The sequence below is a fragment of the Taudactylus pleione genome, unplaced genomic scaffold (assembly GCF_031769625.1).
Source record: "Taudactylus pleione unplaced genomic scaffold, aTauple2 ptg000479l, whole genome shotgun sequence".
NCBI lineage: Eukaryota > Metazoa > Chordata > Amphibia > Anura > Myobatrachidae > Taudactylus > Taudactylus pleione.
Window position 1 is genome coordinate 16,900,547 of NW_028284881.1, and position 21,509 is coordinate 16,922,055.

Consider the following 21,509-nt stretch of genomic DNA (forward strand, 5'->3'; position numbering starts at 1 on the left):
TTACAGAAACATGTCATGCACAAAACACCAGATTTGTTAAAGTGCCATTACTAATGATGATGATTGCGGCTGTGGACAGAAAAACAGTGGGCGATGCTGCTTTCCGCTTGCAGCTATACGGATCCTCACGTTAGCCCTACAGAAACTTGTATTAGCTTAAGGTAATAAATCTGGCTTCTGCGGAATCACGCAAAAGACTCAGAATCAGCCCCCAAATGTGTTATATTCCTCTGACAAAATTATTGGGTCAGTGGGAAGAACTGTGTTTTGTTTGGAGTGAATTGAGCATATTTATAGTCAGGAGCAGCTCCAGCTGTTAAAGTGTGGTAATTTGCATCATTACAAACTATGTTCTGATACCAGGGCCAGCTCCAGGTGTTGCCTCACCCTGTGTGAAGAGGGACTCCGACACCCTGCCACCCTGCGCTCCCCGTACGTGACGCTGATTGCGACATGCCCATATGGCACGCCTCCCATTTACCGTCAGGATGGGGGCGATCCCAGCACTCCTTCAGTAGTTGGGCTGCCCCCAGCCCTCTCCCTGCATGAATGGATGCGCGCGGCATCCATCACCTCTTCTCCAGGGCCGGCACTGCCGGACAGCTGCGGCTGTGGGGGTGCCCAACCTCCCGACCACCGTCGGGACACTTGCGGGGTATGCACCAACTGTTCCTCAGCTTTCTTATATGCTTTCCCTGTTATATTAAGTCAATATTGGTCTATTCATATGACATATTGTAAATAGAGACCTCAGAGTTTCAGAGTTTTCTTTCAAAAGACTGACAATTAGGAGAGCATCATACTTTCCAACATTTGTTTTCACCTCTACGGGAGAGGTCTGGAGAGGACTTTGAAGTTGGCAGCGATGGGGGCGGGGCTGGAGTGTTTGCATCATTAGGCCCAGCCTACTTGTGTGACATAAGTAATGGAAAATGGGTTATATATCTGCATAGCCGTAACTAGACTTTTTGGTGCCCTGTGCCAGAGAGAACATTGGTGACCCCCCCCCCCCAATTTTTTTTTAAATAGGGACATAAGATAGTGGACCTGAAAAAGGGCCATGGCCTCATGGGGAAGGGCCAGAGAAGAGATAGGGGAGGCCAGGAGATGCTGGAGATAATAGAAGAGGAAGCTACAAGTGAGAATGATTATAGACAGGAAAATTCACAGGCCCAAACAGCGCCTCCTTCCCTGCGGTGCCATGGCACTGGTTGCACTACCCTAGTTACAGCCCTGTATAACTGAGTACAGTAATAAGTAATAGAGTGAAAAGAAACACAATACGACAAAGGCAAATAGAATATTTTTTTAATAGAATGAGTATATAAAAAACAAAGATAAACTAAAACCCAATGATAACAAAGGCCTGATTCTGAACTGCTTTTAAATCGGCTCCATCTGCAAATTTTAGTATTGCTCATGCTCACAAGGCCAAACACGGTGTACTTACACATCTCTGCATATTTGCAGGGCTATTCAGAGTAGCATGGCAGTCAGTCACATCTCCACTTGCGGCTAAATGGGTGTAACTGGGCAGCAACGGGACAATCTGACATTTTCAGATGGGTTCTTGGCACCAAGAATAGTGTTGGTGTAAATCTGTGCTGATAATGATTACGGTGGATGTATATTGCCGGTGCAGCTGCAAAGAGGTGGCCTCCTCAAATATGGGCTTGAATCCACTTTGCGTGTGGCTCTGAATCAGGCCCAAAATGTATTGTTGATTTATTTAAAAACTTGTATTTGCTTGGGATCGTATCATTTCGTATCATTTCATGAAGGCAGTTTGCCAGTTGTAGACCGTTGTGAGCTTTTGGGCTGCTTCATACAGTTACTGTATCTATCATCGGTCTTCATAGGTATAAAGTAAAAATAGTCTCATTGGAGACAATGCCTTCTCTTTAAGTTTCCCCTTCAAAATAAAGCAACTCTCATTACCAGGGAACAGAAGTGAGAAATGAAAAGGGAAGAGGTAACAACTGTAGAATTATGATGTGTAACCAGACAGCTTGGCTCTGTCTAATTACAAACTGTGAGCGGTACACGAGGGCATCAGGTCACACTACAGACATGAATGGATGACATTGAAAAAAAAATAGGTAGGAGACAAGGATGGGACCTTTATTTCTAACTCTGTGATGTAAGAGGAGACTTTTGTTATTTGTGTCTTCAAAAGCAGAATTCATATTGAACAACTTAACAATATATAGTGCTGAATTGTTTCTATAGGCAAACCTTACCATCCAATAATACAAACTGTAAGTTACTGTAACCAGGTTAATTGTCAAGCAAAATTTTATATTGATCTTGTCCTTAAGAAGTTTAAGGACATTTCACAGAGACGAAAATTTCAGCCGTTAGAATCTTCAAGATCCACTTTTTCTTTGCCATTCCGTGGAATATTATTCAGCACTGCATTTTGTTGCTGCAGCTGGTAATCAATTGTAAAATGAAATATACTTGAATAATGTTAGGATTAAAAGGGAAATTGTTTAAATTAATATACCATAATGATTAAAAGTGGTTTTCACCAAGTAAATATATTTCGTAGCAAGGAGTTCATATGTGTTTGTATGTATACATGTATCAAATAGGGTATTTCTTGAATTAATTTGATATCAAATATATTAGTTTGTTAGGGAGGCAGTTTGAACAAATTTTCCTGCTTATGTCATAAAACAAAGGAATGGGCACTGGTATGTGTACTGTAGGCAACACACACATACAATTAAGGAATCAAAGTGTAGCAATCCTGGGGCAATCATAAACCAGTACATCCATTGTCCAGTATGGGTCAGAAGAGGGGCCATGATAACAGATAAGAGGTCATTTATATATTGGTGCCAAGGACCCCAGGCATTACATACTTATTTATACATCAAACACAAAGGAATATTAATGAATAGAAGTTCCACATTTTATGACACCATGTTTGTTTGAGCAGAAATATTCAACAGCAAACATGATTTACAACTCTAACCTATAATTACCTATTGCATTGAAACCTGTGAGAATATGCCAGTTAATGCATAAGGTCTGGGATATAAGGCAGAGTTTTTGGAGTTAGTAAGAGAGGACAGAGGAGATGGGAGAGTAAGGTGAGAACAGAGGAGCAGTCAGAGAGTCCAGAGGAAGAGGACAAGTAACATAAGTTTGCGCAGGAGGAAGTACGGTAACTATGTGCTTGCAAGTATAGAATTTCTGTTATTGTTAATTGTCTAAAATTTGTTAATTGTTTGTTAAGTTTTATGTCTTAGGAAGCATAAATATTATTGGAGACTCCATCTTCAATAATCGGCAACGCATGGTATAAATATAAAATATAAAAACGATTCCTCTACAATTTGTATAGTCACTCACATCATTTATAGTCTGAGTAGAGCTAAGATGACAAGAGTCAGTTTATTTTGTTGTCTAGTGTGGGTTGTGGCACAGTAGGACTAGATACACTACAAGCCAAATTCTACCAGTCAAACATACTAATCTCTCCCCGCAATCTTCAGTATTTATTTATCACTAGACAGAAATTAGTCACTGGCAATGGGGCATTAATAGATAGAGGGGGGAGGTCATGGGGCCCCCAATAACTGCTGCTGGCATGCCATCTTTCCACAAATACTTTCAGTAAGATTGTGCAGAAAATAGCATATGCCCTGGCACAGTACCAGACTTTTACTATCTTTTTCTGTCTCCTGCACCATCTTACTGAAGATATCGCCCCAAAGATTATACCACCGGCAGCAAGTATAGGGAGCGCCCGCTGCATGGCACACAGTGGAGTATGTTCTGGGTACAGTGTGTGCATCGCATGCCCTGCTCCCATTATAGCCACTGGTCACTGAATAGAACTATGATGGTATACTAAATAGTGTGTGGCATTGTATAAATGTGGGTCCAATAACAAGAACCAAGTTTTCATCATGCCCCAATCCATCCCTCTGTAGAACAGAACTTATCCATACACTGTATGTTACCCATTGTGAAATTGTGGAATGAAAACCTAAAGTAATCAGGGCCTCCAGCCCTCCACAAACGTAATTTCATCCACAGATGATGTATTAACAACAGCAATAATAATAACAACGGAGTTGCTAATACACACGCAATTGTTCGATTGTTGTGTTCTGCGCATGCATATGCATTGTGCGTGCGCGAACTAGCAATTGCGATGGGAACTGCGATTGCATAGGCTACGCAGACATAGATCAGAGTGATTGACAGGAAGTGCTGTTTGTGGGTGGTGAAGGGGGGGTGGTCGGGCGAACGCAGGCGTGCCAGTGCGTTTCAACACTGTTGCAGGGGCGTACATAAATTATCCACTGCGTGGCCATAAGTAAGGTCAGGGCTTGTGCAAGTGTACATATGGGTCCGATGTTACTTGATATTACTGATTGTTTTGCTATATTGCCCTAGTATACAGATGTGAGTAAGGGGAAGTGGGTATCTTTATGTCAGGCTGCAATTGAAATGTGAATGCAAACATTTAAATAGCACCGCTGATCAGTGGCGTAACTTCATCCCAGGTGCCCGGAGGCAAGATAAATGTTGGAGCCCCCCCCCCAAATTAAAATGTACCACCCCTCAGCACATATGCCAGCCCCAGCTGCTGCCTCCCTATGCAGTTCCCCCAGTAGTGGTCCCCCTGTGCAGTGCTCTCTGTAGAGGTCCCCCTATGCAGTGCCGCCTATGTAGTGCCCCCCAGTAATGGTCCCCTATGCAGTACCTCCAGTAGTGGTCCCCCTTTGCAATGCCCCAGTAGTAAGCCCCTGTCATGCTCCCAGTAGTAAGCTCCCAGTAATGCCCCCTGTAGTAAGCCCCTGTAGTATGCCCCCTGTGGTAAGCCCCCGTAATGCCCCCTGTAGTGCGCCCAGTAATGAGCCCTGTAGTAAGCCCCCAGTAATGCCCCCTGTAGTGAGCCCCCCCCCCCCGCGAGCGCACACACATGCAAAAAAAACAAAAAAACAATACTTACCTGAAATCCCGCTCCAGTGCTGCTGCCTTCCGTCCCCGGCGCCCGCTCCTTGGAACTATGGGTCGGGAGTGACGTTATGACGTCACTCCCATAGTGCATTGTGGGACCTGGAAGCGGAGCTCAGGAGTGAGCTCCGTTCCTCCGGCTGCCGCCGGGGGGGGAAAGAAGGAGCTGGGCGCCCGCTGGTAACACACTCAGCGGGCACCAGGCAAATAGGGGGTGCGACCGCACCCCCCGTATTGACGCCACTGGAGGTGGAGCACCGATCAGCGGCGCTCCATCTCCACAACAGTGCCCGGAACAGCCCGGGGGACAATGGAGCCATGTGCCCGCTTAAGGGCTGGAGCCCGGTGGCAAATGACTCCATTGTCTCCGGGAGTTCCGCCACTGCCGCTGATATTAGCAACTGCGATGCGTGCGTATACGTAGAATTGTGATTCGTCGTGAATCAGGCCCATAATACCAAAAGGAGGACAGTTTGTAATAAGTCAGATCTAGATCTCTAAATATCTGAAAGCAAAAAGTTGCATTGCACAGGTGCATCAATTAGTAATTGCAATCCCCTGAGGTTTATGGCAATCTCTTCTCTAGTAAACGCTGACACAGTATTGTTGGTATAATGACACACTCCAATTCGATAATTTCCACTTTAGCAATAAAGTTTTTGCAATAGAGGTTGTAACTTGGTTGCTTTAAGTGATGCAATGTGTTATATGAATAATGTATTACATTTTATATTTTAATATTTTCTAGAAGTGGAGTTTATTATTGTTAATAAAAGATAACTACTTTTTGAAAAATGTGATGATTGTACGAAATCATTTTCCAATTTGAAGAATTATTTATTATTTATAGTTAATTGGTAGTACGCTACAATAAAAGAGAACAATGGCTGGCAACCCACAGAAACAATACAGAGACTCTTTTTGGTGTCCATAGGTTGAGAAGCTTTGCATTAGCTATTTTTTATCAGCATATTAAGGTTTAGGAACCCAGAACCCAAATTAAGCATGGAAATGGCCTTGTAGACTCCTGTTTCAGTTTGGAATTACTATAAGGGGTAAATCTACTAAGAATCGAGTCTGGACGAGTTTTTTTTTTTAACTCGATTAGCTTCGCCGAAACTCAGGTGATTTGAGGCTCCTGAAACTCTCAAATTTACCAAGAAGTGAGTTTAGCTGAGAGTTAGATGACCGATGGTGAAGCAGAACGAGATTCCTCCCCCGAGTAGCACGTTTTGCAGGAGATTACTCACCCGAGATTGCAGTGTCTTCTCTCTGCAAAACTCTCCCGAACAAGCAGCCTGCACATATCAGTGAGATATGTGAAGGCTGCTTGTGTTTTGTGGTGTTAAAAAATGGATTGTATGTTAAAAAAAATGACATAGGGTCCCCCCCCCTAAAGCTTAACCAGCCCCGGACTTGTCAGCCAGTCCTGGTACCTAAAATTACCGGGGAACAAAACGAGTAGGATTCCACCGTAATTTAGGTACCAGCAACAGGCTGCAGGGCCAGTCCTGGTTTTAATTATAGGGGGAAAAATTTACGTAGGGGTCCCACTATAATTAAAATTAGCACCGGACCCAAAACGGCCGGGCTGTAATGCCACAGCCCGGAGACCATATTACCGGGGCTCCGTGGCCAAAGCATTATCAGCCCAAGCCGCTCAGGCCAAGCCGGGGATCTCAGGGGCAGTGGGGATCCCCCAAAAAAGGGGGCCCCCCTCTCCTGGACCCCAGACTTGGTCTGAAGCCCGGAGCTCTTCCCCGCACCCCTGCATATACTTACACTACGCGAACTGTCAGATGATCGGAATCATCTTTTTTTTAAACGGCCTGCTGGCCAATCAGCGGCCTGGGGTTTGGGGGGTCCCCATTTCCCCTGAGATCCCTAAGCTTGGCCCCCTACGCAATTATTTCCCCCTATAATTAAAACCAGGACTGGCCCTGCAGCCTGGTGTTGGTTTCTAAATTACGTTGGAACCCTACTCATTTTTTTCCTTGTAATATTAGAAACCAGGACTTTAATAGGTAACCACTGATCATGAATCCTAGTACGGTTTATAAAAAATAGTGCCACAATCTAAACCATCCAGTCTCAGTCCGTACTGTGTCTCAGTTGTCACTGTACTCTCAGACAGTGCATTGGGTGCTGCTAATTAGAGGAGTTAATTTAGAGGTTATATGGGGATATTTTTATGTTCTCCAGGATAATCCGAAACTCTAATTCACAGAACAATCCCTTGACAAGTAGCAGCTGCTTTAATTATTTCCCTGAAACCAGATCTCTGGTGACAGAATGGGTAAGAGAGTCAATGAATATTTCTCTCCCATTTTTAATGTGAAACTGATGTTGCCGCCTGTTTAGTACATAGTTGCCTGGAAGTGAATAAAAAGAAGCCAGTCCTATCTCTGACCCTGCATACATGCTTCTACTGAACAAAAATTACAGGGGAGAGGAAAGATCTCCTGAAAATACATGTTGTTTAAAATATTCAGAGGATGTCACATTTTGCTTCAGTGAGTTTCGTAACTGTGAACTGCTCAGCTTCTAAAAGAAATATATCAATATTTTATTTCATCTGCATTTTTTTCAACTCTTGCGTTCCAGGCTTAAGACAGTAATTTAATAAAGCATAGGAATACAATATATCCCCTTGAAGAAGAGCATGACAAAATGATTGCATGCCACTGACACTGGGGCCTATTCATTATAACTAAAAATTATCTGGAGGTAATTAGGTTTAGAACTCGCATGGAGGTCTATCATTTTTGCAATGACAGCTTTTCGGGAAATAGATACTTTTCCCGGCCTATATTTACCTTATCGCAGCTGTAATCAGTGCTGTGCATGCGCCGTTCCATTCACAAAAGCAGTGCATGCGCAGCACAGATTACAGCTGCGATAATTCTGTGTCCACCCCCCCTCTCCCCCCTTCACTTACCTGGTCGACTGTAGCCGCGGATCCCGACCTCTCACCCGGCCCCGCTCTGCAGCAGACAGCACGGACAGGCAGAGGAGGCTGAAGATTTATTTATTTTTTTAAACTGTATTTTGTTCTCACAGCCGCAATGCTGTGAGAACACAGAGCAGCAGCTGGAGCCTAGGAAGGGACCAGAGTGATGGAGGGAGCAGGCGGAGGACCTGCCCAGCTGAAAGCAGGTAAGTGTATAGTAACACCATCAATTTCCAAAAATACGTAATTTTCTGAATTTGATGAATAGCCTAATTTCCATATCCTCATATTAATGTATGGAGAATGTGGAAATTAACGCAGGCGGACTTAACACAGGAGATATCAGTGATATCTCCTGTGTAAAGTGTCTTCATGAATACAAAAAAAAACTGTAATTAAGGAAATGTCCTTTAAAACCGTTATTTTAGTGTTGATGAAAAGGCCCAACTGTCTCATTATTATCCCATCTCATTAGGGGGTCTATTTACTAAGCCTTGAATGGAGATAAAGTGAATGGAGATAAAGTACCAGCCAACCAGCTCCTAACTGTAATTTTTCAAAAACAGCCAATGACATGGCAGTTAGGAGCTGATTGGCTGGTACTTTATGCCCGTTCACTTTATCTCCATCCAAGGCTTAGTAAATAGACCCCCTAGACTATTATATCTGTCCTACTTCTATACGAGGTCTGACGTCACGTTCACAGCGCAGAGAGGGGAGAAAACTTTATTGTGGTGGGTGATCCCAGTCCCTCTATGCTTGCGCCCTGCTGATTACTCCAGTGACGCATGCAAGGGGGGTCCCGGTCACAATCACCTGACAGCAGCTAGAGATGGGTCAGGGCACCTTCGGCTGGGGGGCCCCCTAAGAGAGGGGGGCCTGGCAGTACCCACCTCCTATGCCCCCCCGCCTTAATTTGGCTCTTCTCTCATCTCTTTGAAATGTTGAGGGGAGCAAAATGTAACAAGAAAGTGTGAGAATAGAAGTACCTGTACCATTCTCAATTATAGAGATATAATTCATGGATAAATCCAAAATGTCATCTTTTCCTGAGTTACTATAGTTCTGAAAATTAAAAGGTAAATCTTTTGGGGGGTACAAAAGGTGGAATGTAGAATGAAATGTTGCAACTTATGCTGTCCCCTGTGTGTCTGTGAGACAGTGAACAGGAGATGAGACAGCCGCATACATGCATTGGAGTTTATATAATGGGTGCAGGATTTGCGGTGCACACAAGTCCCTGTGCCCAGGGGGCCCACACTGCTCACTTTACATCCATGTTTAATACTTACCTATCCGCAGTCCTACGGTGACTGTGACGGCAGTAATGGCGCTGCACAAGCCACTGGGAAAATGGTGCGGCGGCCATATTTCCAGCAATTACCACATGTGCAGTAGACTCTGGCACAATGTGTTATGATTTCTCTGCATAAACCAAATACTGATTTCTGAAGCATATGCATAAAAGGTGCATTACTTTTCATTACTCAGTATAGGGTTTTCTTAACCACATAACTGACAATTGTCAGTTTTTCTTTTTATTTAATAAAGTTTAGGATGTCTTGTAAATAATATATTTATGTTAAATATATTTAAAACTAGTGGGTGTTTTGTACCCCTTTGTGTCCATAGGCCCTCTAGAAATACCCCCCACCCTTCCCATGGCAAAAGATCCCCAGCAGTATCACCCCCCCAGCCGTCTAATGGTAATAGATCCCAGTGGCAGAGCCCCCACCCCATGTGTCAATTGGCCCCACTGTATTGGTACCCCCTCCCCATGTGTCACTTTATATATAGTATATTTTCAATACATCCCTCCCCCTGGCCAAAAATCCTTTCTGTTAAGTATAAACCACCCCCTACCGCCCCCCCTGTGGCAAAAAATGCCCCCCCATTAATCCCTCCTGCGGTGTAGCCCCATCCTTTACCTGATTGCAGAGTGCAGGGGTAGTGGGGACTGATCATCTGATCTCTGCTCACCAGCATTCTAGATCCCGGAGGGGAACTATGTCTCCTTCCTCATGCGTTTGGTATATGCGCATGCGCCCCAGAATGCTGTTTACATGGCATTCCAGGGTGCGATTTCAGCTGTCACAGACCACAACATCACTCCCAGGGGGCTGGAGCAGGAGGAGGAGATCCATTTTGCACATGTACAGAACAGAGGCCCTGATTCAGAGCCGGACGCTCTGACAGAGCGCTCGCTCTGAATCAGGGCCGTCCTTCTATTTTTTTAGAGCGGCCTTCTGGCTGCTCGCATAGCTGTGGGTGACCACACACAGCTATAGCGAGCAGCCAAAAAGATGGTCACGATGGTCAAGACCATCGCGGCCATCGGGCTTGCGATGAGACCCTTGTGGTAGGGTCTCGTTGCCAAAAGCCCTGGAGTGCTTTCGACTCTATCAGAGCCGAAGGCACTCCTACTGACATCACTTGTGATGTCAGTGGGGCCGGCCCCAGACGGTTGGCGTTCCCATAGGAACGCCTCCGTCTGGGCAGCCATGCCCCCGGCACGCCCACCAAAGGGGGCGTGCTGTCACTCACTATCGACAGCACGCCCCCTTTGGTACGAGACCCATAGTGACGGCTTGGCCGTTGCTATCTGGGTCTCGTGCATGCGCACGACGGAGCCGGGTCCGTCGTGCGCATGCGCACTGGGCCAACATCGACCCGTTTGCGAGCGCTCAGCGCTCGCGAGCGGGTCTGAATTAGGCCCAGATTTCCTCCATAACCACCACAGCAGGACAAACAGCTCTGACTGTGATTAGATTAGATTCCTAGGTCACTGCTGAAACCAATATCTAAGAAGAGCTACAAAATTCCTAAAGCTATGTAAGGATCACAGCAGTTCTCATTTCATACTGGAGAAGGATTTGGTTCAGTGACCCTGAGTGCTGACAGGTTCAGCCTAATCTCCGCTCAACCATCACACAGAAATGCACTTTTGTTATATGATGCCGCTTTTGGCGTGATAATCCTTTCGGACCGCCTATGTGGCATAACAATGTTTCTGTGCACCATTTCAGGCCAGACGCACTTATAAAGCCAAAAAAATTCTGTTCTTCGGTATGTTTATTTTACTGACTTGTAACCCACTGATGTATGTCAGAATCTCTTTATAAACTGAGAGCAGTAAAATGATCTCATGGACACATTGCAAACGTGTCTACGTCACTGCACATCAGCTTGTTTATAGAATAATCTCTGGTATGTAGGCAAATGATCTAATATACTCCAGCAGGAAAGGTGGGGAACAGCACAGTAAGAGAATGCAATAAAATGTCATATCCATTAGGACTCTGTAATGTCACTGAAAGTCCAGGATAATTATAGCATCTAAGGAACTGCAGTGACCCAAGGCAGAGTATTTTATAATCACTGGGAGTTTATTTCCTAGTATCAGGGTCAGATAGTTCAAAGTGATACAAGGTCACTTTTTATCTACAGTGATTGAGTGTCCTCAGACAGGCTAAGTTTTATCAGGTTTATATGCTGTGTAATTATTATAACCCACAGTGTTATAGTGTTTATGGTGGGGAAGACAGCAGCCGTGGGTTTAGGAACGAATGCAACTAGTAAGCAAAGAGGGATGAAAAGTGTGTGAAGATATTTGTAATGCAGCCGTGTCCAGCTGGAGAGCAACTCATAGATCCTTGTTATATAAAACATGTTTAGGATAGCACAATGTAGACCTTGCATTTCCAATGAGAGACTACTGTGCCACAGTCATTGTCATTATCCACCCAAGAACAGGACCTGTGTGATTACTTAGCTTGATGACAGTATTATTACAGATGAGCAAAGTTGTGGCAACATTTTTCAAGAATTCAGTTTCGGTACAGAACATGCTGCTTCGCAGAGGCGGAATTCCAGCAATACAATTCTCCAGTGTAAAGGCTCATGCACACTAGACAATAAAGTGAATGATATGAACGATATCATAATTGTTCATAGCATTCAATATCATCCAGTGTGTATGCACAATATCGTTAACGATGCACGCTCCCGAGGATCGTTATCGATGTCTTCCATTGCCTGAACTTGCAGGACAATCTTACGATATCATCAGATTCTGCTAGTTCGGGGATGTGGCAGGTGACCTCACTGAACGATATCGTTAATGATTTTGTTCAGTCTGCATGCTCAATGTCGTTTACCACATTGAGCCCAGCAGTTCCAGGGATAACACTTAACAATATCACTCATGGAGCATATCGTTAAGTGTGTATGAGCCTTAAGATTTGTTTTGTCATTCCATGGAATGTTGCTCCACACTATGGGGAGATTAAAGCTTAGGCCCGTATTCAATTTGAGCCGAGCCGCGATACTTTTTTGCCTCCTGGACTTTTCGCCTACATCGCGTGTTTTGCTGGCGGAAAAGTATCACACGCGTGCCTGCGTATCGCAGGATTCAATTTGAAAGTAGGCAAAAACGGGACCCGGCGAAACTTAAACAAGCGGAAAGTACTGTCAGTTTTGGGGAAATCAGCCTGACACCCCCCAAAAGATGCTCTGACATAGGGGTTTGCTATGGTACCTCCGATTTGGCTTGCTGAAGGTATTTGGTGTTTTTAAACGGGCTCAATAGCTGCTAAATAGTGTTTTTGTATAAGTGGTGAAGAATGGTATTCTGGAGGTTTTTTTGCAGAAAATAACGTATCCCAGCAAATTTGGGGTACTCGAAAATGGGGGCCAGCATATTTTTAAATTGCTAAAGTTAAGTTGAAAAAATCATGAAAAATCCACGTGCTGCAAGCCCCTGCAATGAAAAAAAACACATGGGGCATACTTGGGGACCCCCCCAGAGTCATGTTCGCTAGTTTTTATGTTTGTCCCCGAACAATTTTGTTTTTCGCCCCCAAATTCAAAGTGATTTTTTGGGGTGTCCTTTAGTGTTTTTTAAAAAATTTTTGACACAGTTTACCTTTGGGGGACTGTCTGAACGCTGCACGGGGGTTCCCCACAATGTTGCACCCCAAAACGGCAATTCTGCACTTTTTTCCGCCTGCTATTCATAGGCAAAACTTTTTCGCCTATTACATTGCATTGACATTCCGCCTAGGCGGAAAGTCTTCCAAATTGAATACGGAGTAAAATCAAAACAGGCGAAAATGACGTCATCGGCGAAAAGTTTTCGCCTAAAACACGCGAAAATGGCTTTTCGATCCAAATTGAATATGGGCCTAAGAGAGAAAGTTCCAATCAGCTTCAAAATGTTATTTTATAGGTTGCATTTGAAAAATGACAGTTGGGAGCTGATTGGTTGGTACTTTATCTCTCTCCAAGCTTTGATAAATCTCCCCGTATATTCAAATTCATATTTCACTGTCTATTATAGTCTATGAATAGAGCTGAGACAACAACGGTCAATTTATTCTGCTGTGCGGAGTGGAGTAGGACTGAGAACTCATAAGTCCAAATTATTCCTGCATGACATGCAAAATTTCACGGGCAAATGTGGAACCGGTTAAATATTTTGCGGAACAGTTTTGGGAATTTCTCTTGTCAGTATCATAGTGTACAGCTGGCACATATGTCCCACATGCCAAGAAACGGAATGTACAGTGACTGAATTTTTAAAAATCTGGCATTATTCACCATTAACACTCTAAGCAAACTAATTATGTTATTTATTGGTTATAACATTTGCCTTTGATAATATGGTTAACTTTATTTAAATACATGATTTATTTTTCCTTACTAAAACGCCTTTACCATTATATCTAGTGACTATCCCACTTTTATAGAGTCTAATCTATTCCAACCATTTGTATTGCTTAGTGACATACAATCTTGCACTATGTAACCTTTGGGCTCATAGTAATACTTCATTACAATTAATTGGTCCCTGTGTGCCAGTGATGTCCCAAGAACCTGCCTCTTGAAAATAACACTTGTAAATGTCAGATGACAAGGTTAGTGTATTTCAAGGATGTGCCTAGCGGAATCACCAGGCTAGCCATGTTCTGTAAAAGTCTTAACAAACGTACTGTACATTAAGCAGTTTTTAAAATATGTAGTTATCAAGTGATGTGTGCAAATGTATAAAGCGTTAGAAGCTAAATATAACTAGTATACTCCCATTGTAAGAAGAGGCAAATTCCATTTTGACCTTCATATTATTTCCTTACTGGAGAACAGCAGAGCAGGTAGAGCAACTTGAAATTGATGAATGAAACAACTTTTACAAGTCACAGGTGTTTGTACAGTAGCAGTGAAAATGCTTACAGTACAAAACAGAAATGACACAGAGATCAATATTAAATGGGTAAGTAAGCAAAGAGAGACACATTAATTCTCCCGATGGTCTTGTTACATACCATTTTGTTAGAAATGTTACATTTATTGTTATCATGGCTCTTGTAATTCATTTATGTTTTGGGTTATTTGGACTTTGTATTAGATTATTGCAACATATTATATTCAATATCTAATTTTACGCCTGAAAACATTCAGGACTACTCATTTGATTCAAATATGATATTAGAAAGTGTACCTTGATTATGCTATAGAGACTTAATTTCATCTACATTTTTTCAAAGTGGCTGATGATCTGAAGGAATTATGGAGGAGGTGCTTTGTTTCCCCAAATCTGTACTTGTTGACATGCTTACCTTAGCATGATATATTTCTATAATGCACCACGGAAATCAGGGACTTACCTGGAAACTACCGGCCGTCTTTCAATACTCTGACACACCACCACAACCGCCTCTGATCAAAGCTCAGCAGCTTTTAAACCTAATATACAGCCAAGCCTACTGTATACCTCCTATGCTGCTGCCCCTGGCTATTGCATGAACTGGTCTGATTACGCCTTTGACTAAAATAGGAGCAAATCAATGTTAAATGTTTTTGACAGTTGTGTCCCTACAAATAAAGATGTCAGCATGACATAAATTTGGATACTTTTGAAGCTAAAGAATAAGTACAGTAATTTGGGACTTGGGAAATCAACAGTGTTAGCTAGCTGCATTGCCTAAATGTGATCTTGGTTGCAATGTTTTGGGAAATCTTGAATAGTCTTAAGAAACTTATTGTTCATTCTCAAAATAGTAACATATCTCAGTGACTGACAAGCATGTGTCAGGATGTCAGGATATCAGAATATTAGAATTTATGAGTAATATAGGAAAGCTGCAAATTAAATTAATCATATACAGCTGGGACTATTTGTGAACTCTATATTACTTATAAATAAAATATATTATCTGTTTTGTTTTTAAATATACTGATATTTATTCTTGATATTGATTCTATTTATTTTTTGTAAGTCTCATAAATTAGGTCATTAGTTGTCTGTGCCATCATGGGAACCAATCGTTTAGTTCCTAGACTAGCCTGCTGATATACTAATGTTGTTGTTGTTGTTGTTGTTGTTGTAACATTATACAACCACACAGTGTCGGACTGGGGCATGAAGGGCCTACCGGCTTGCAGTGATAGGGGCCCATACTTAGGGGTGTGGCCAGCCTCCAGAGGGGGTGTGGCTAGCGTCCACATAGGTGGCTTGGCTAACCAATAGAGAGTGCATGGTCTGGGTCACTTTAAAAATAGATATATATAGTAAATACTGCTAGTGCATGCATGATAATGGACCAGATTAATAACAGCATTGTATTGTAGAAAATGCACCATAGTCCTGTGCAGTATAATCAAAGTAATATTCAAGTGTACAGTCTGGAACGTGATCCTTAGAGGAGGGGATGGGCCCTCAGGCAGTAGGGCGCACAAGGGGTTTCCCCTGTACCCGTGGCCCAGTCCGACCCTGCAACCACAATATGGAGTCTATCTTCCATGTGACATTGGGCTGCATGCTACATGTCTTTTAATTGTGATTCCAATGAAAGCCATATAAATTACATAGATGTTTTTCTTTAAAAACTAAATGCTTATAATTAACTTTCAGTGCCCGGGAATCTGGGATGCTTTAAAGACCATGGAAATCCTCCTCCTCTGACCGGCATCAGTGAAACGTCCAATAAGCAGACGATACAAACTTGTATTACTATGTGCCGGAGGCAGCGCTACAAGGTACACTTCTCCCAGCCTGTGCTAAATGTTTCCTTCCTGCAATTGTTTATTTTAGTTTTCAGGTCCAAAAAGTGGCCAAGTATGGATTACAGTAACAACATTCTTAAAAGAGAAGACATTCACCTGGCACTGATATAAAATAGCATTGCATTAACAAAAATAATAATGAGGGATTTAATTACTTGCTTCAGGGATTGTGAGCGTAGAATATAAATAACTCCTTATATGTCCTGTTTGGCTATGCATCCTGATATTCTAGTACAGAAGCAGCCAGATGTGTAGAACCAAATGTCCAACTTGCACACAGATGGTTCAAGCTTACTGGGTTTTATCTGTACATTATATAAACAATGGCTGTAGCTTTACGTTTCCTCAGCCAGTTCTATTTTATAGCACTGATACCACAGAGGCATAGCCAGGTTTTGATTTGAGAGGGAGCAAAGTGTATATAAATAGGTGCCAACTGTTTGGCAAAAGACTATTGCATGTACTCACACAACTGTGGCGCTGTATAGTCTGATGTGATCATGTGTGCATAGTACACTGGGCAGCCAGTCAGAGACCGCAGGGCTCAGATTCCTATAGTTGGGAGGAGGGTGTCCAAGGGTGACCACCAGGTGCTCATAGTCAGAGCAGTGATTCGGGTGTTTGGCATTGCAGTGTGATAAGGCACTTTAGTGGTCTGCAGAGTGAAAGATCAGTGTCTGAGATGCAGGAGTGGGTGGGTCTGGAGTCTATTACCTATATTTTTAGAAAGCCACTTCTTTATTTCACTGGTCAGGAAAGAAGGTGCAAAGTAGGCCAATATTTATGGGTATGGGGGGGGGATTCACACCCCTGCTTCCCATTGGGTTGTATAGGAGGGATTCACACCCCTGCTTCCCCTTAGGTTGTATGGGGGGGGGGATTCACACTCCTACTTCCCCTTGGGTTGAATGGTCGGATTCACACCCCTGCTTCCCCTTGGGTATGCCAAGGGGGGACATGTGAACTTTGTATGTTTTAGGACTGTTACAGTTGAATGGATAGGCTTAGGGATAGTTCTACTGTATGTCCACACTAATATTAGTGGTTGGTCTACGATAGCAATCCTGTGTTGTACTATGGGCCTGATTCTTTTGCTGCAGCCGCTTCTGCATCATCATGCTAATGCCGCAACCGCTGCCTTCAATACTGAGACGCACACTTGTAGCATATTGCAGCAGTACACATACGTCTCGGTGCACCATTGGACGCAGCATTGAAACTTGTACAAGCCCTATGGCAGGTGCAGTTTCTCCATGTGAGTATGGCGTACTGTGTGAGCGGCTGTGCGTCATTAGACGTAGCAGCTGTCAGTGACACACCCACATCTGCCTAGCCACTCCCCATTACCTCCAAGGAATGCCCACTACAATCCACACTTCCTACCTCCAAATTCATTCTGTGTCTGAGTGCTTATAAATCAGGACCCATGTGGAGTGCTCCTCAGACACATGCGCAGTACTTAATACATTGCCAACTGTGCCCATATCTTAAACAGTTTTATTAATAATAATAATAATAATAATAATATTTATTTATTTTAGTTTTTAGTTCTGCCTTCCGTATTGCAGTGTCATACACAAGTCATATTTTTGCCTGAAGCTAAAACAAGATGTGTAAAAATGATAGACACATTTTTATTATAGATGTGTGACTGCACCAGCCTGTGTGGCCTCTTTACTGTGACATTTAAACACACAACGCTCTTAGCAGACATATTTCATAGCTACGTGTTCTAGAGAACATTTGGAGTGATTTTCACCAAAGGCTAAAATAAGATGTCTCATGAGTGATTTATGAGTTGCTAATTTCAAAGGCAGTTCATTGTGTTCTCTTGTTAAATAGATGATTCCATTATTAAAAAAAAAAATCTTCAGCTACAGAGCAGGTTGATTTTTTCCCTTTTCATTTACTGTGAGAAAATCCCTTAGGCTCAGTGATACTTGTATTGACCACCAGCTGCCACTTAGCCAATTCACTGATGATTGACCAGCACATGCTGCTGGTGCTAGTTTATTTGGTCTAACCAGTTTTTATTTCAATAGATGACACTGTAAAACTATCCTAATAGTAAAAGGTAAAACAGGGTGCTTATATTTAAGTGGAAGGATAAATAGTAAAACATCTACATTTTATTTTATAATACCTCCATTAACCCTTAACTCATACTGAATGATGAATAAATTGTATTGGAATCTGGTGCATTTTATATCTGCCATGTATTGTAGGATATTTGCCAGTAATTTCCTTGAAAAGCCTGATGTCACTGCAGTCTTAAGCAAAGAACCAATCAGAAAGCTCCTCCATTACTATGTAGACCAGCAGATGATACCGAAGCGTGACAGTCACTTAAGAAGGCAATGCAGAGACAGGACTCAGAAACACAGTGGACAGTTGGGGATTATGAAGGCAGTGGAGATGATTGAGCTGGGAAGAGAGGGATGGGGCTGAGGACATGATGACAAGACTCAACGCAAATCATGTCATCAAGTCCTAGACCGCCAACTTCAGTGGATGGTTTGCAGCAGGCTGGCCTAAATTCTACTAAAAAATGGCAGTCCACCGGACATTCCAGGAGAGTATGACAGAGAGGTTTTCTAGGAAAGGGAGAGGGGCTAATAAAGTAGTGGAAGCCAGCATGATTTATTTTTTTACATACTTGTCAAAAATAATTTGCTGTTGCTTTCAAAAAAATCATGGGCAGTTTTATGAGAGAAAATAATTCCCCCCCCCAAAAAAATGTGACCATATTCATAAGATTAAGTAGTGTTCTTTTTCTATGCAAAAAAGGTGTTGGTGAGAGGAGTCACCGGGTCTGGTGACACCCGGTGCACACTCTGACTATCCCTGTGCGCCAGAGGCGCGCCCACACCTGAAAAGGGGAGTGGCCTAAAATAAATGGGCATGGTCTCGCTGGGGATCCAGATGACTTTACTCTGGGGGCAGCCCAGCATCGCCGGAGATGCTGGGCTGCCCCCAGAGACAGAGCAGGCTGCGCTGTCGGCTCTTCCTCTGTGACAGGAGCCGGTTCTGCAGGAGATTGTCACACTGCAGCATCTGGCTCCTGGCACTGCAGAGAAGCTCAGCATTTCGGTGTGTCCCCCTCCGAGGGTGACACCTGGGTGCGGCCCACACCCCCCTCATGGCGCCACTGGTGTCGGTACTCACCTATAGTTACAGGTTGATTATACCTCCCAACATTTAAAGATGGGAAAGGGGGCGTGGCTTTAGGGGCAGGGCCTACTGAAAACAGGGTGGAGCCTCTGGCTTCCCCCGTTTTCGTCACTTTGGGGGCGTGCCCAGCACTCTCCGAGACGCTGGACAGCCCCCAGGCTCTCCTTACACAAGAGAACAGATGTCGTGCGCATGTGCACGGCCTCTGTTCTCTTCCTGTACACCCGCTGCTCTGTTATACAGAGCAGCGGTTTGTGTTTTCCCAACTTCCTCCCAACCGCGGGACACTGCGGCCCGCGGGTGGGACAGTCCCAGAAAAACGGGACTGTCCCGTTGGAAGCAGGACAGTTGGGAGGTATGGGTTGATACAAGATTTATAGTGACTTCCACACTCTGAATAAGTCTTCAGATGCCTATTTTATTAATCTCTGAAATGATTTCAGTGATTTCTTGCTGTTTCCAGAATTAGTTTTAAGAATAAAAAATTATACCAAGAAGATGTCAGTGCTATGTACCACTGTTTACAACAAGAGAAAACGCACTATGTATAAGTGGTATAAAATTGATGCTTACACGTCCATCTCTTCACATTGCGCACAATGTTTATTCTTCTTATTGTATTGTGAAAATGTTATCATGCGTGCCTAACATATCAGCTGTATGGGAATATGTATCATACCTCCAAGAGTGATAAAGTGCATGAGTTTCCTATAGCAACCAATCAGCTTCTAGCTGTCATTTATCTAGCCCAGAAAGTAAAATGACAGGTAGAAGCTGATTGGTTGGTACTTTCTCTCTCTCTAAGGTTTGACACTTCTCCATAATCTTAAAAACATTGTATCCAGTGAGAGAAGCTAAATGAATGTCATTGTTTTTATATTCCTGATTTCCCTTACCAGTTGGCTGGACTGGAGTCTGGCTTTGCTTGCTTCTGTGGTAACAATGCAGATTACAGAAAACATGGAGAGACACCAAGCACAGACTGTAACAGCGTCTGCTTCGGGGATCATACACAACCATGCGGCGGGGACGGGCGCATTATCCTGTTTGACTGTAAGTGATCATCTTTTTTCATTTAAAACATGTAGCTTTGAATTGTCTGCATACTTAAGCTTAAAAGTAAATTTTTCCCTTCAGTAAAATATATATACTGTACTGTAGGTCAGTGGTTCCCAAACTTTTTTGAATCACGGCACCTAAAGTATCAGCATTATTTTCATGGCACCCCTAGGCCAAAAGCTTCTTAGTGAAAAATTCTGAAAAATTTATAATTTAAGTAAACTGTCATCCTTAGGTTCAGATACATAGTGGTGGACAGAGTTTCACTTCTGTTTATCCATATAGTTTATCATTGGCAGACACCAGCTCTGATTTGCCTACAACATTAACCCTAAATAATTTGATTTGGTCTTGGACCACCTACCCGTGGCGCCCCTGCAAGTGTCCCGAGGCACCCCTGGGTGCCACGGCACCTAGTTTGGGAACCACTGCTGTAGGTTATTAAATAATCGATAGATAGATAGATAGATAGATAGATAGATAGATAGATAGATAGATAGATAGATAGATAGAAATACTGCATCCATAGTTGAATGACTGTGTGAAACAATTTTCCCTACCGTCACATTGATAATAGTGAACTGCGTTCCACCAAAAAATTGGTTTAATTCATTATATTAATCTAAATTCTATTGTCTATATAAAAATGTATATATCTTTATTTATTCCTTCTGTATATCTTATATTTTATTTTATCTTTAGTTTATTATGTTATATTTATTATGTCACAGTAGCTTAGTGAATAATATTCTTCAAAACAGGGTTTGGAATAAAATAAAGTTGTCTATTACTAATTTGAATATATATTTTATCACATTAATAAGCTGGAGAATATGAAGAACCATTTCCAATAACATAGTAAAAGTATATAGGGATGATTCAATTGTATTTAAAGGTGTGATTATTAATGAGCGCCCAGTGTTGCAATTCAATTGTTCTGGGCGCTCATTAATTATCGCCCTCTTTGCCCCGGGTTTAGCCATGTAAAACAACTAAACCCATGTAAAGTTCTGGATAGGGCGCGTTAACTATAGTTAGCGCGCCCTAGCCAGGGGGTTTCTCACACACTTCTGCTCGAACTGGCGTCAGCGGCTATCGCGCCCTGACGGAGCAACAATTGAATTGCTCTGTCGAACGTCTTCGAAAAAAAGCCGCCGGCAAAACAGTTGAATTCCCCCCTATGAGCTGTTAAAACTGGTTTCCACCTTTACATTTTATACTTTGGGGGAAATTCAATTAGCCGCAATAATGTGATAACTTAACTTGTGTTAAGGTATCGCACACTTCACGA

The 21,509-nt window shown here is 42.9% G+C and overlaps 1 protein-coding gene across 1 annotated transcript in view; it reads left to right on the forward strand.

Moving 5' to 3' along the window:
* Nucleotides 1-21,509, forward strand: part of KREMEN1 (kringle containing transmembrane protein 1) — a 203,706-nt gene that overhangs the window by 142,788 nt on the left and 39,409 nt on the right. Inside the window, exons 4-5 of the mRNA XM_088449112.1 lie at nucleotides 15,837-15,961; nucleotides 20,059-20,212. Of these exons, the coding sequence (XP_088305238.1) occupies nucleotides 15,837-15,961; nucleotides 20,059-20,212 (279 nt within the window). The remainder of the gene's footprint in view (nucleotides 1-15,836; nucleotides 15,962-20,058; nucleotides 20,213-21,509) is intronic.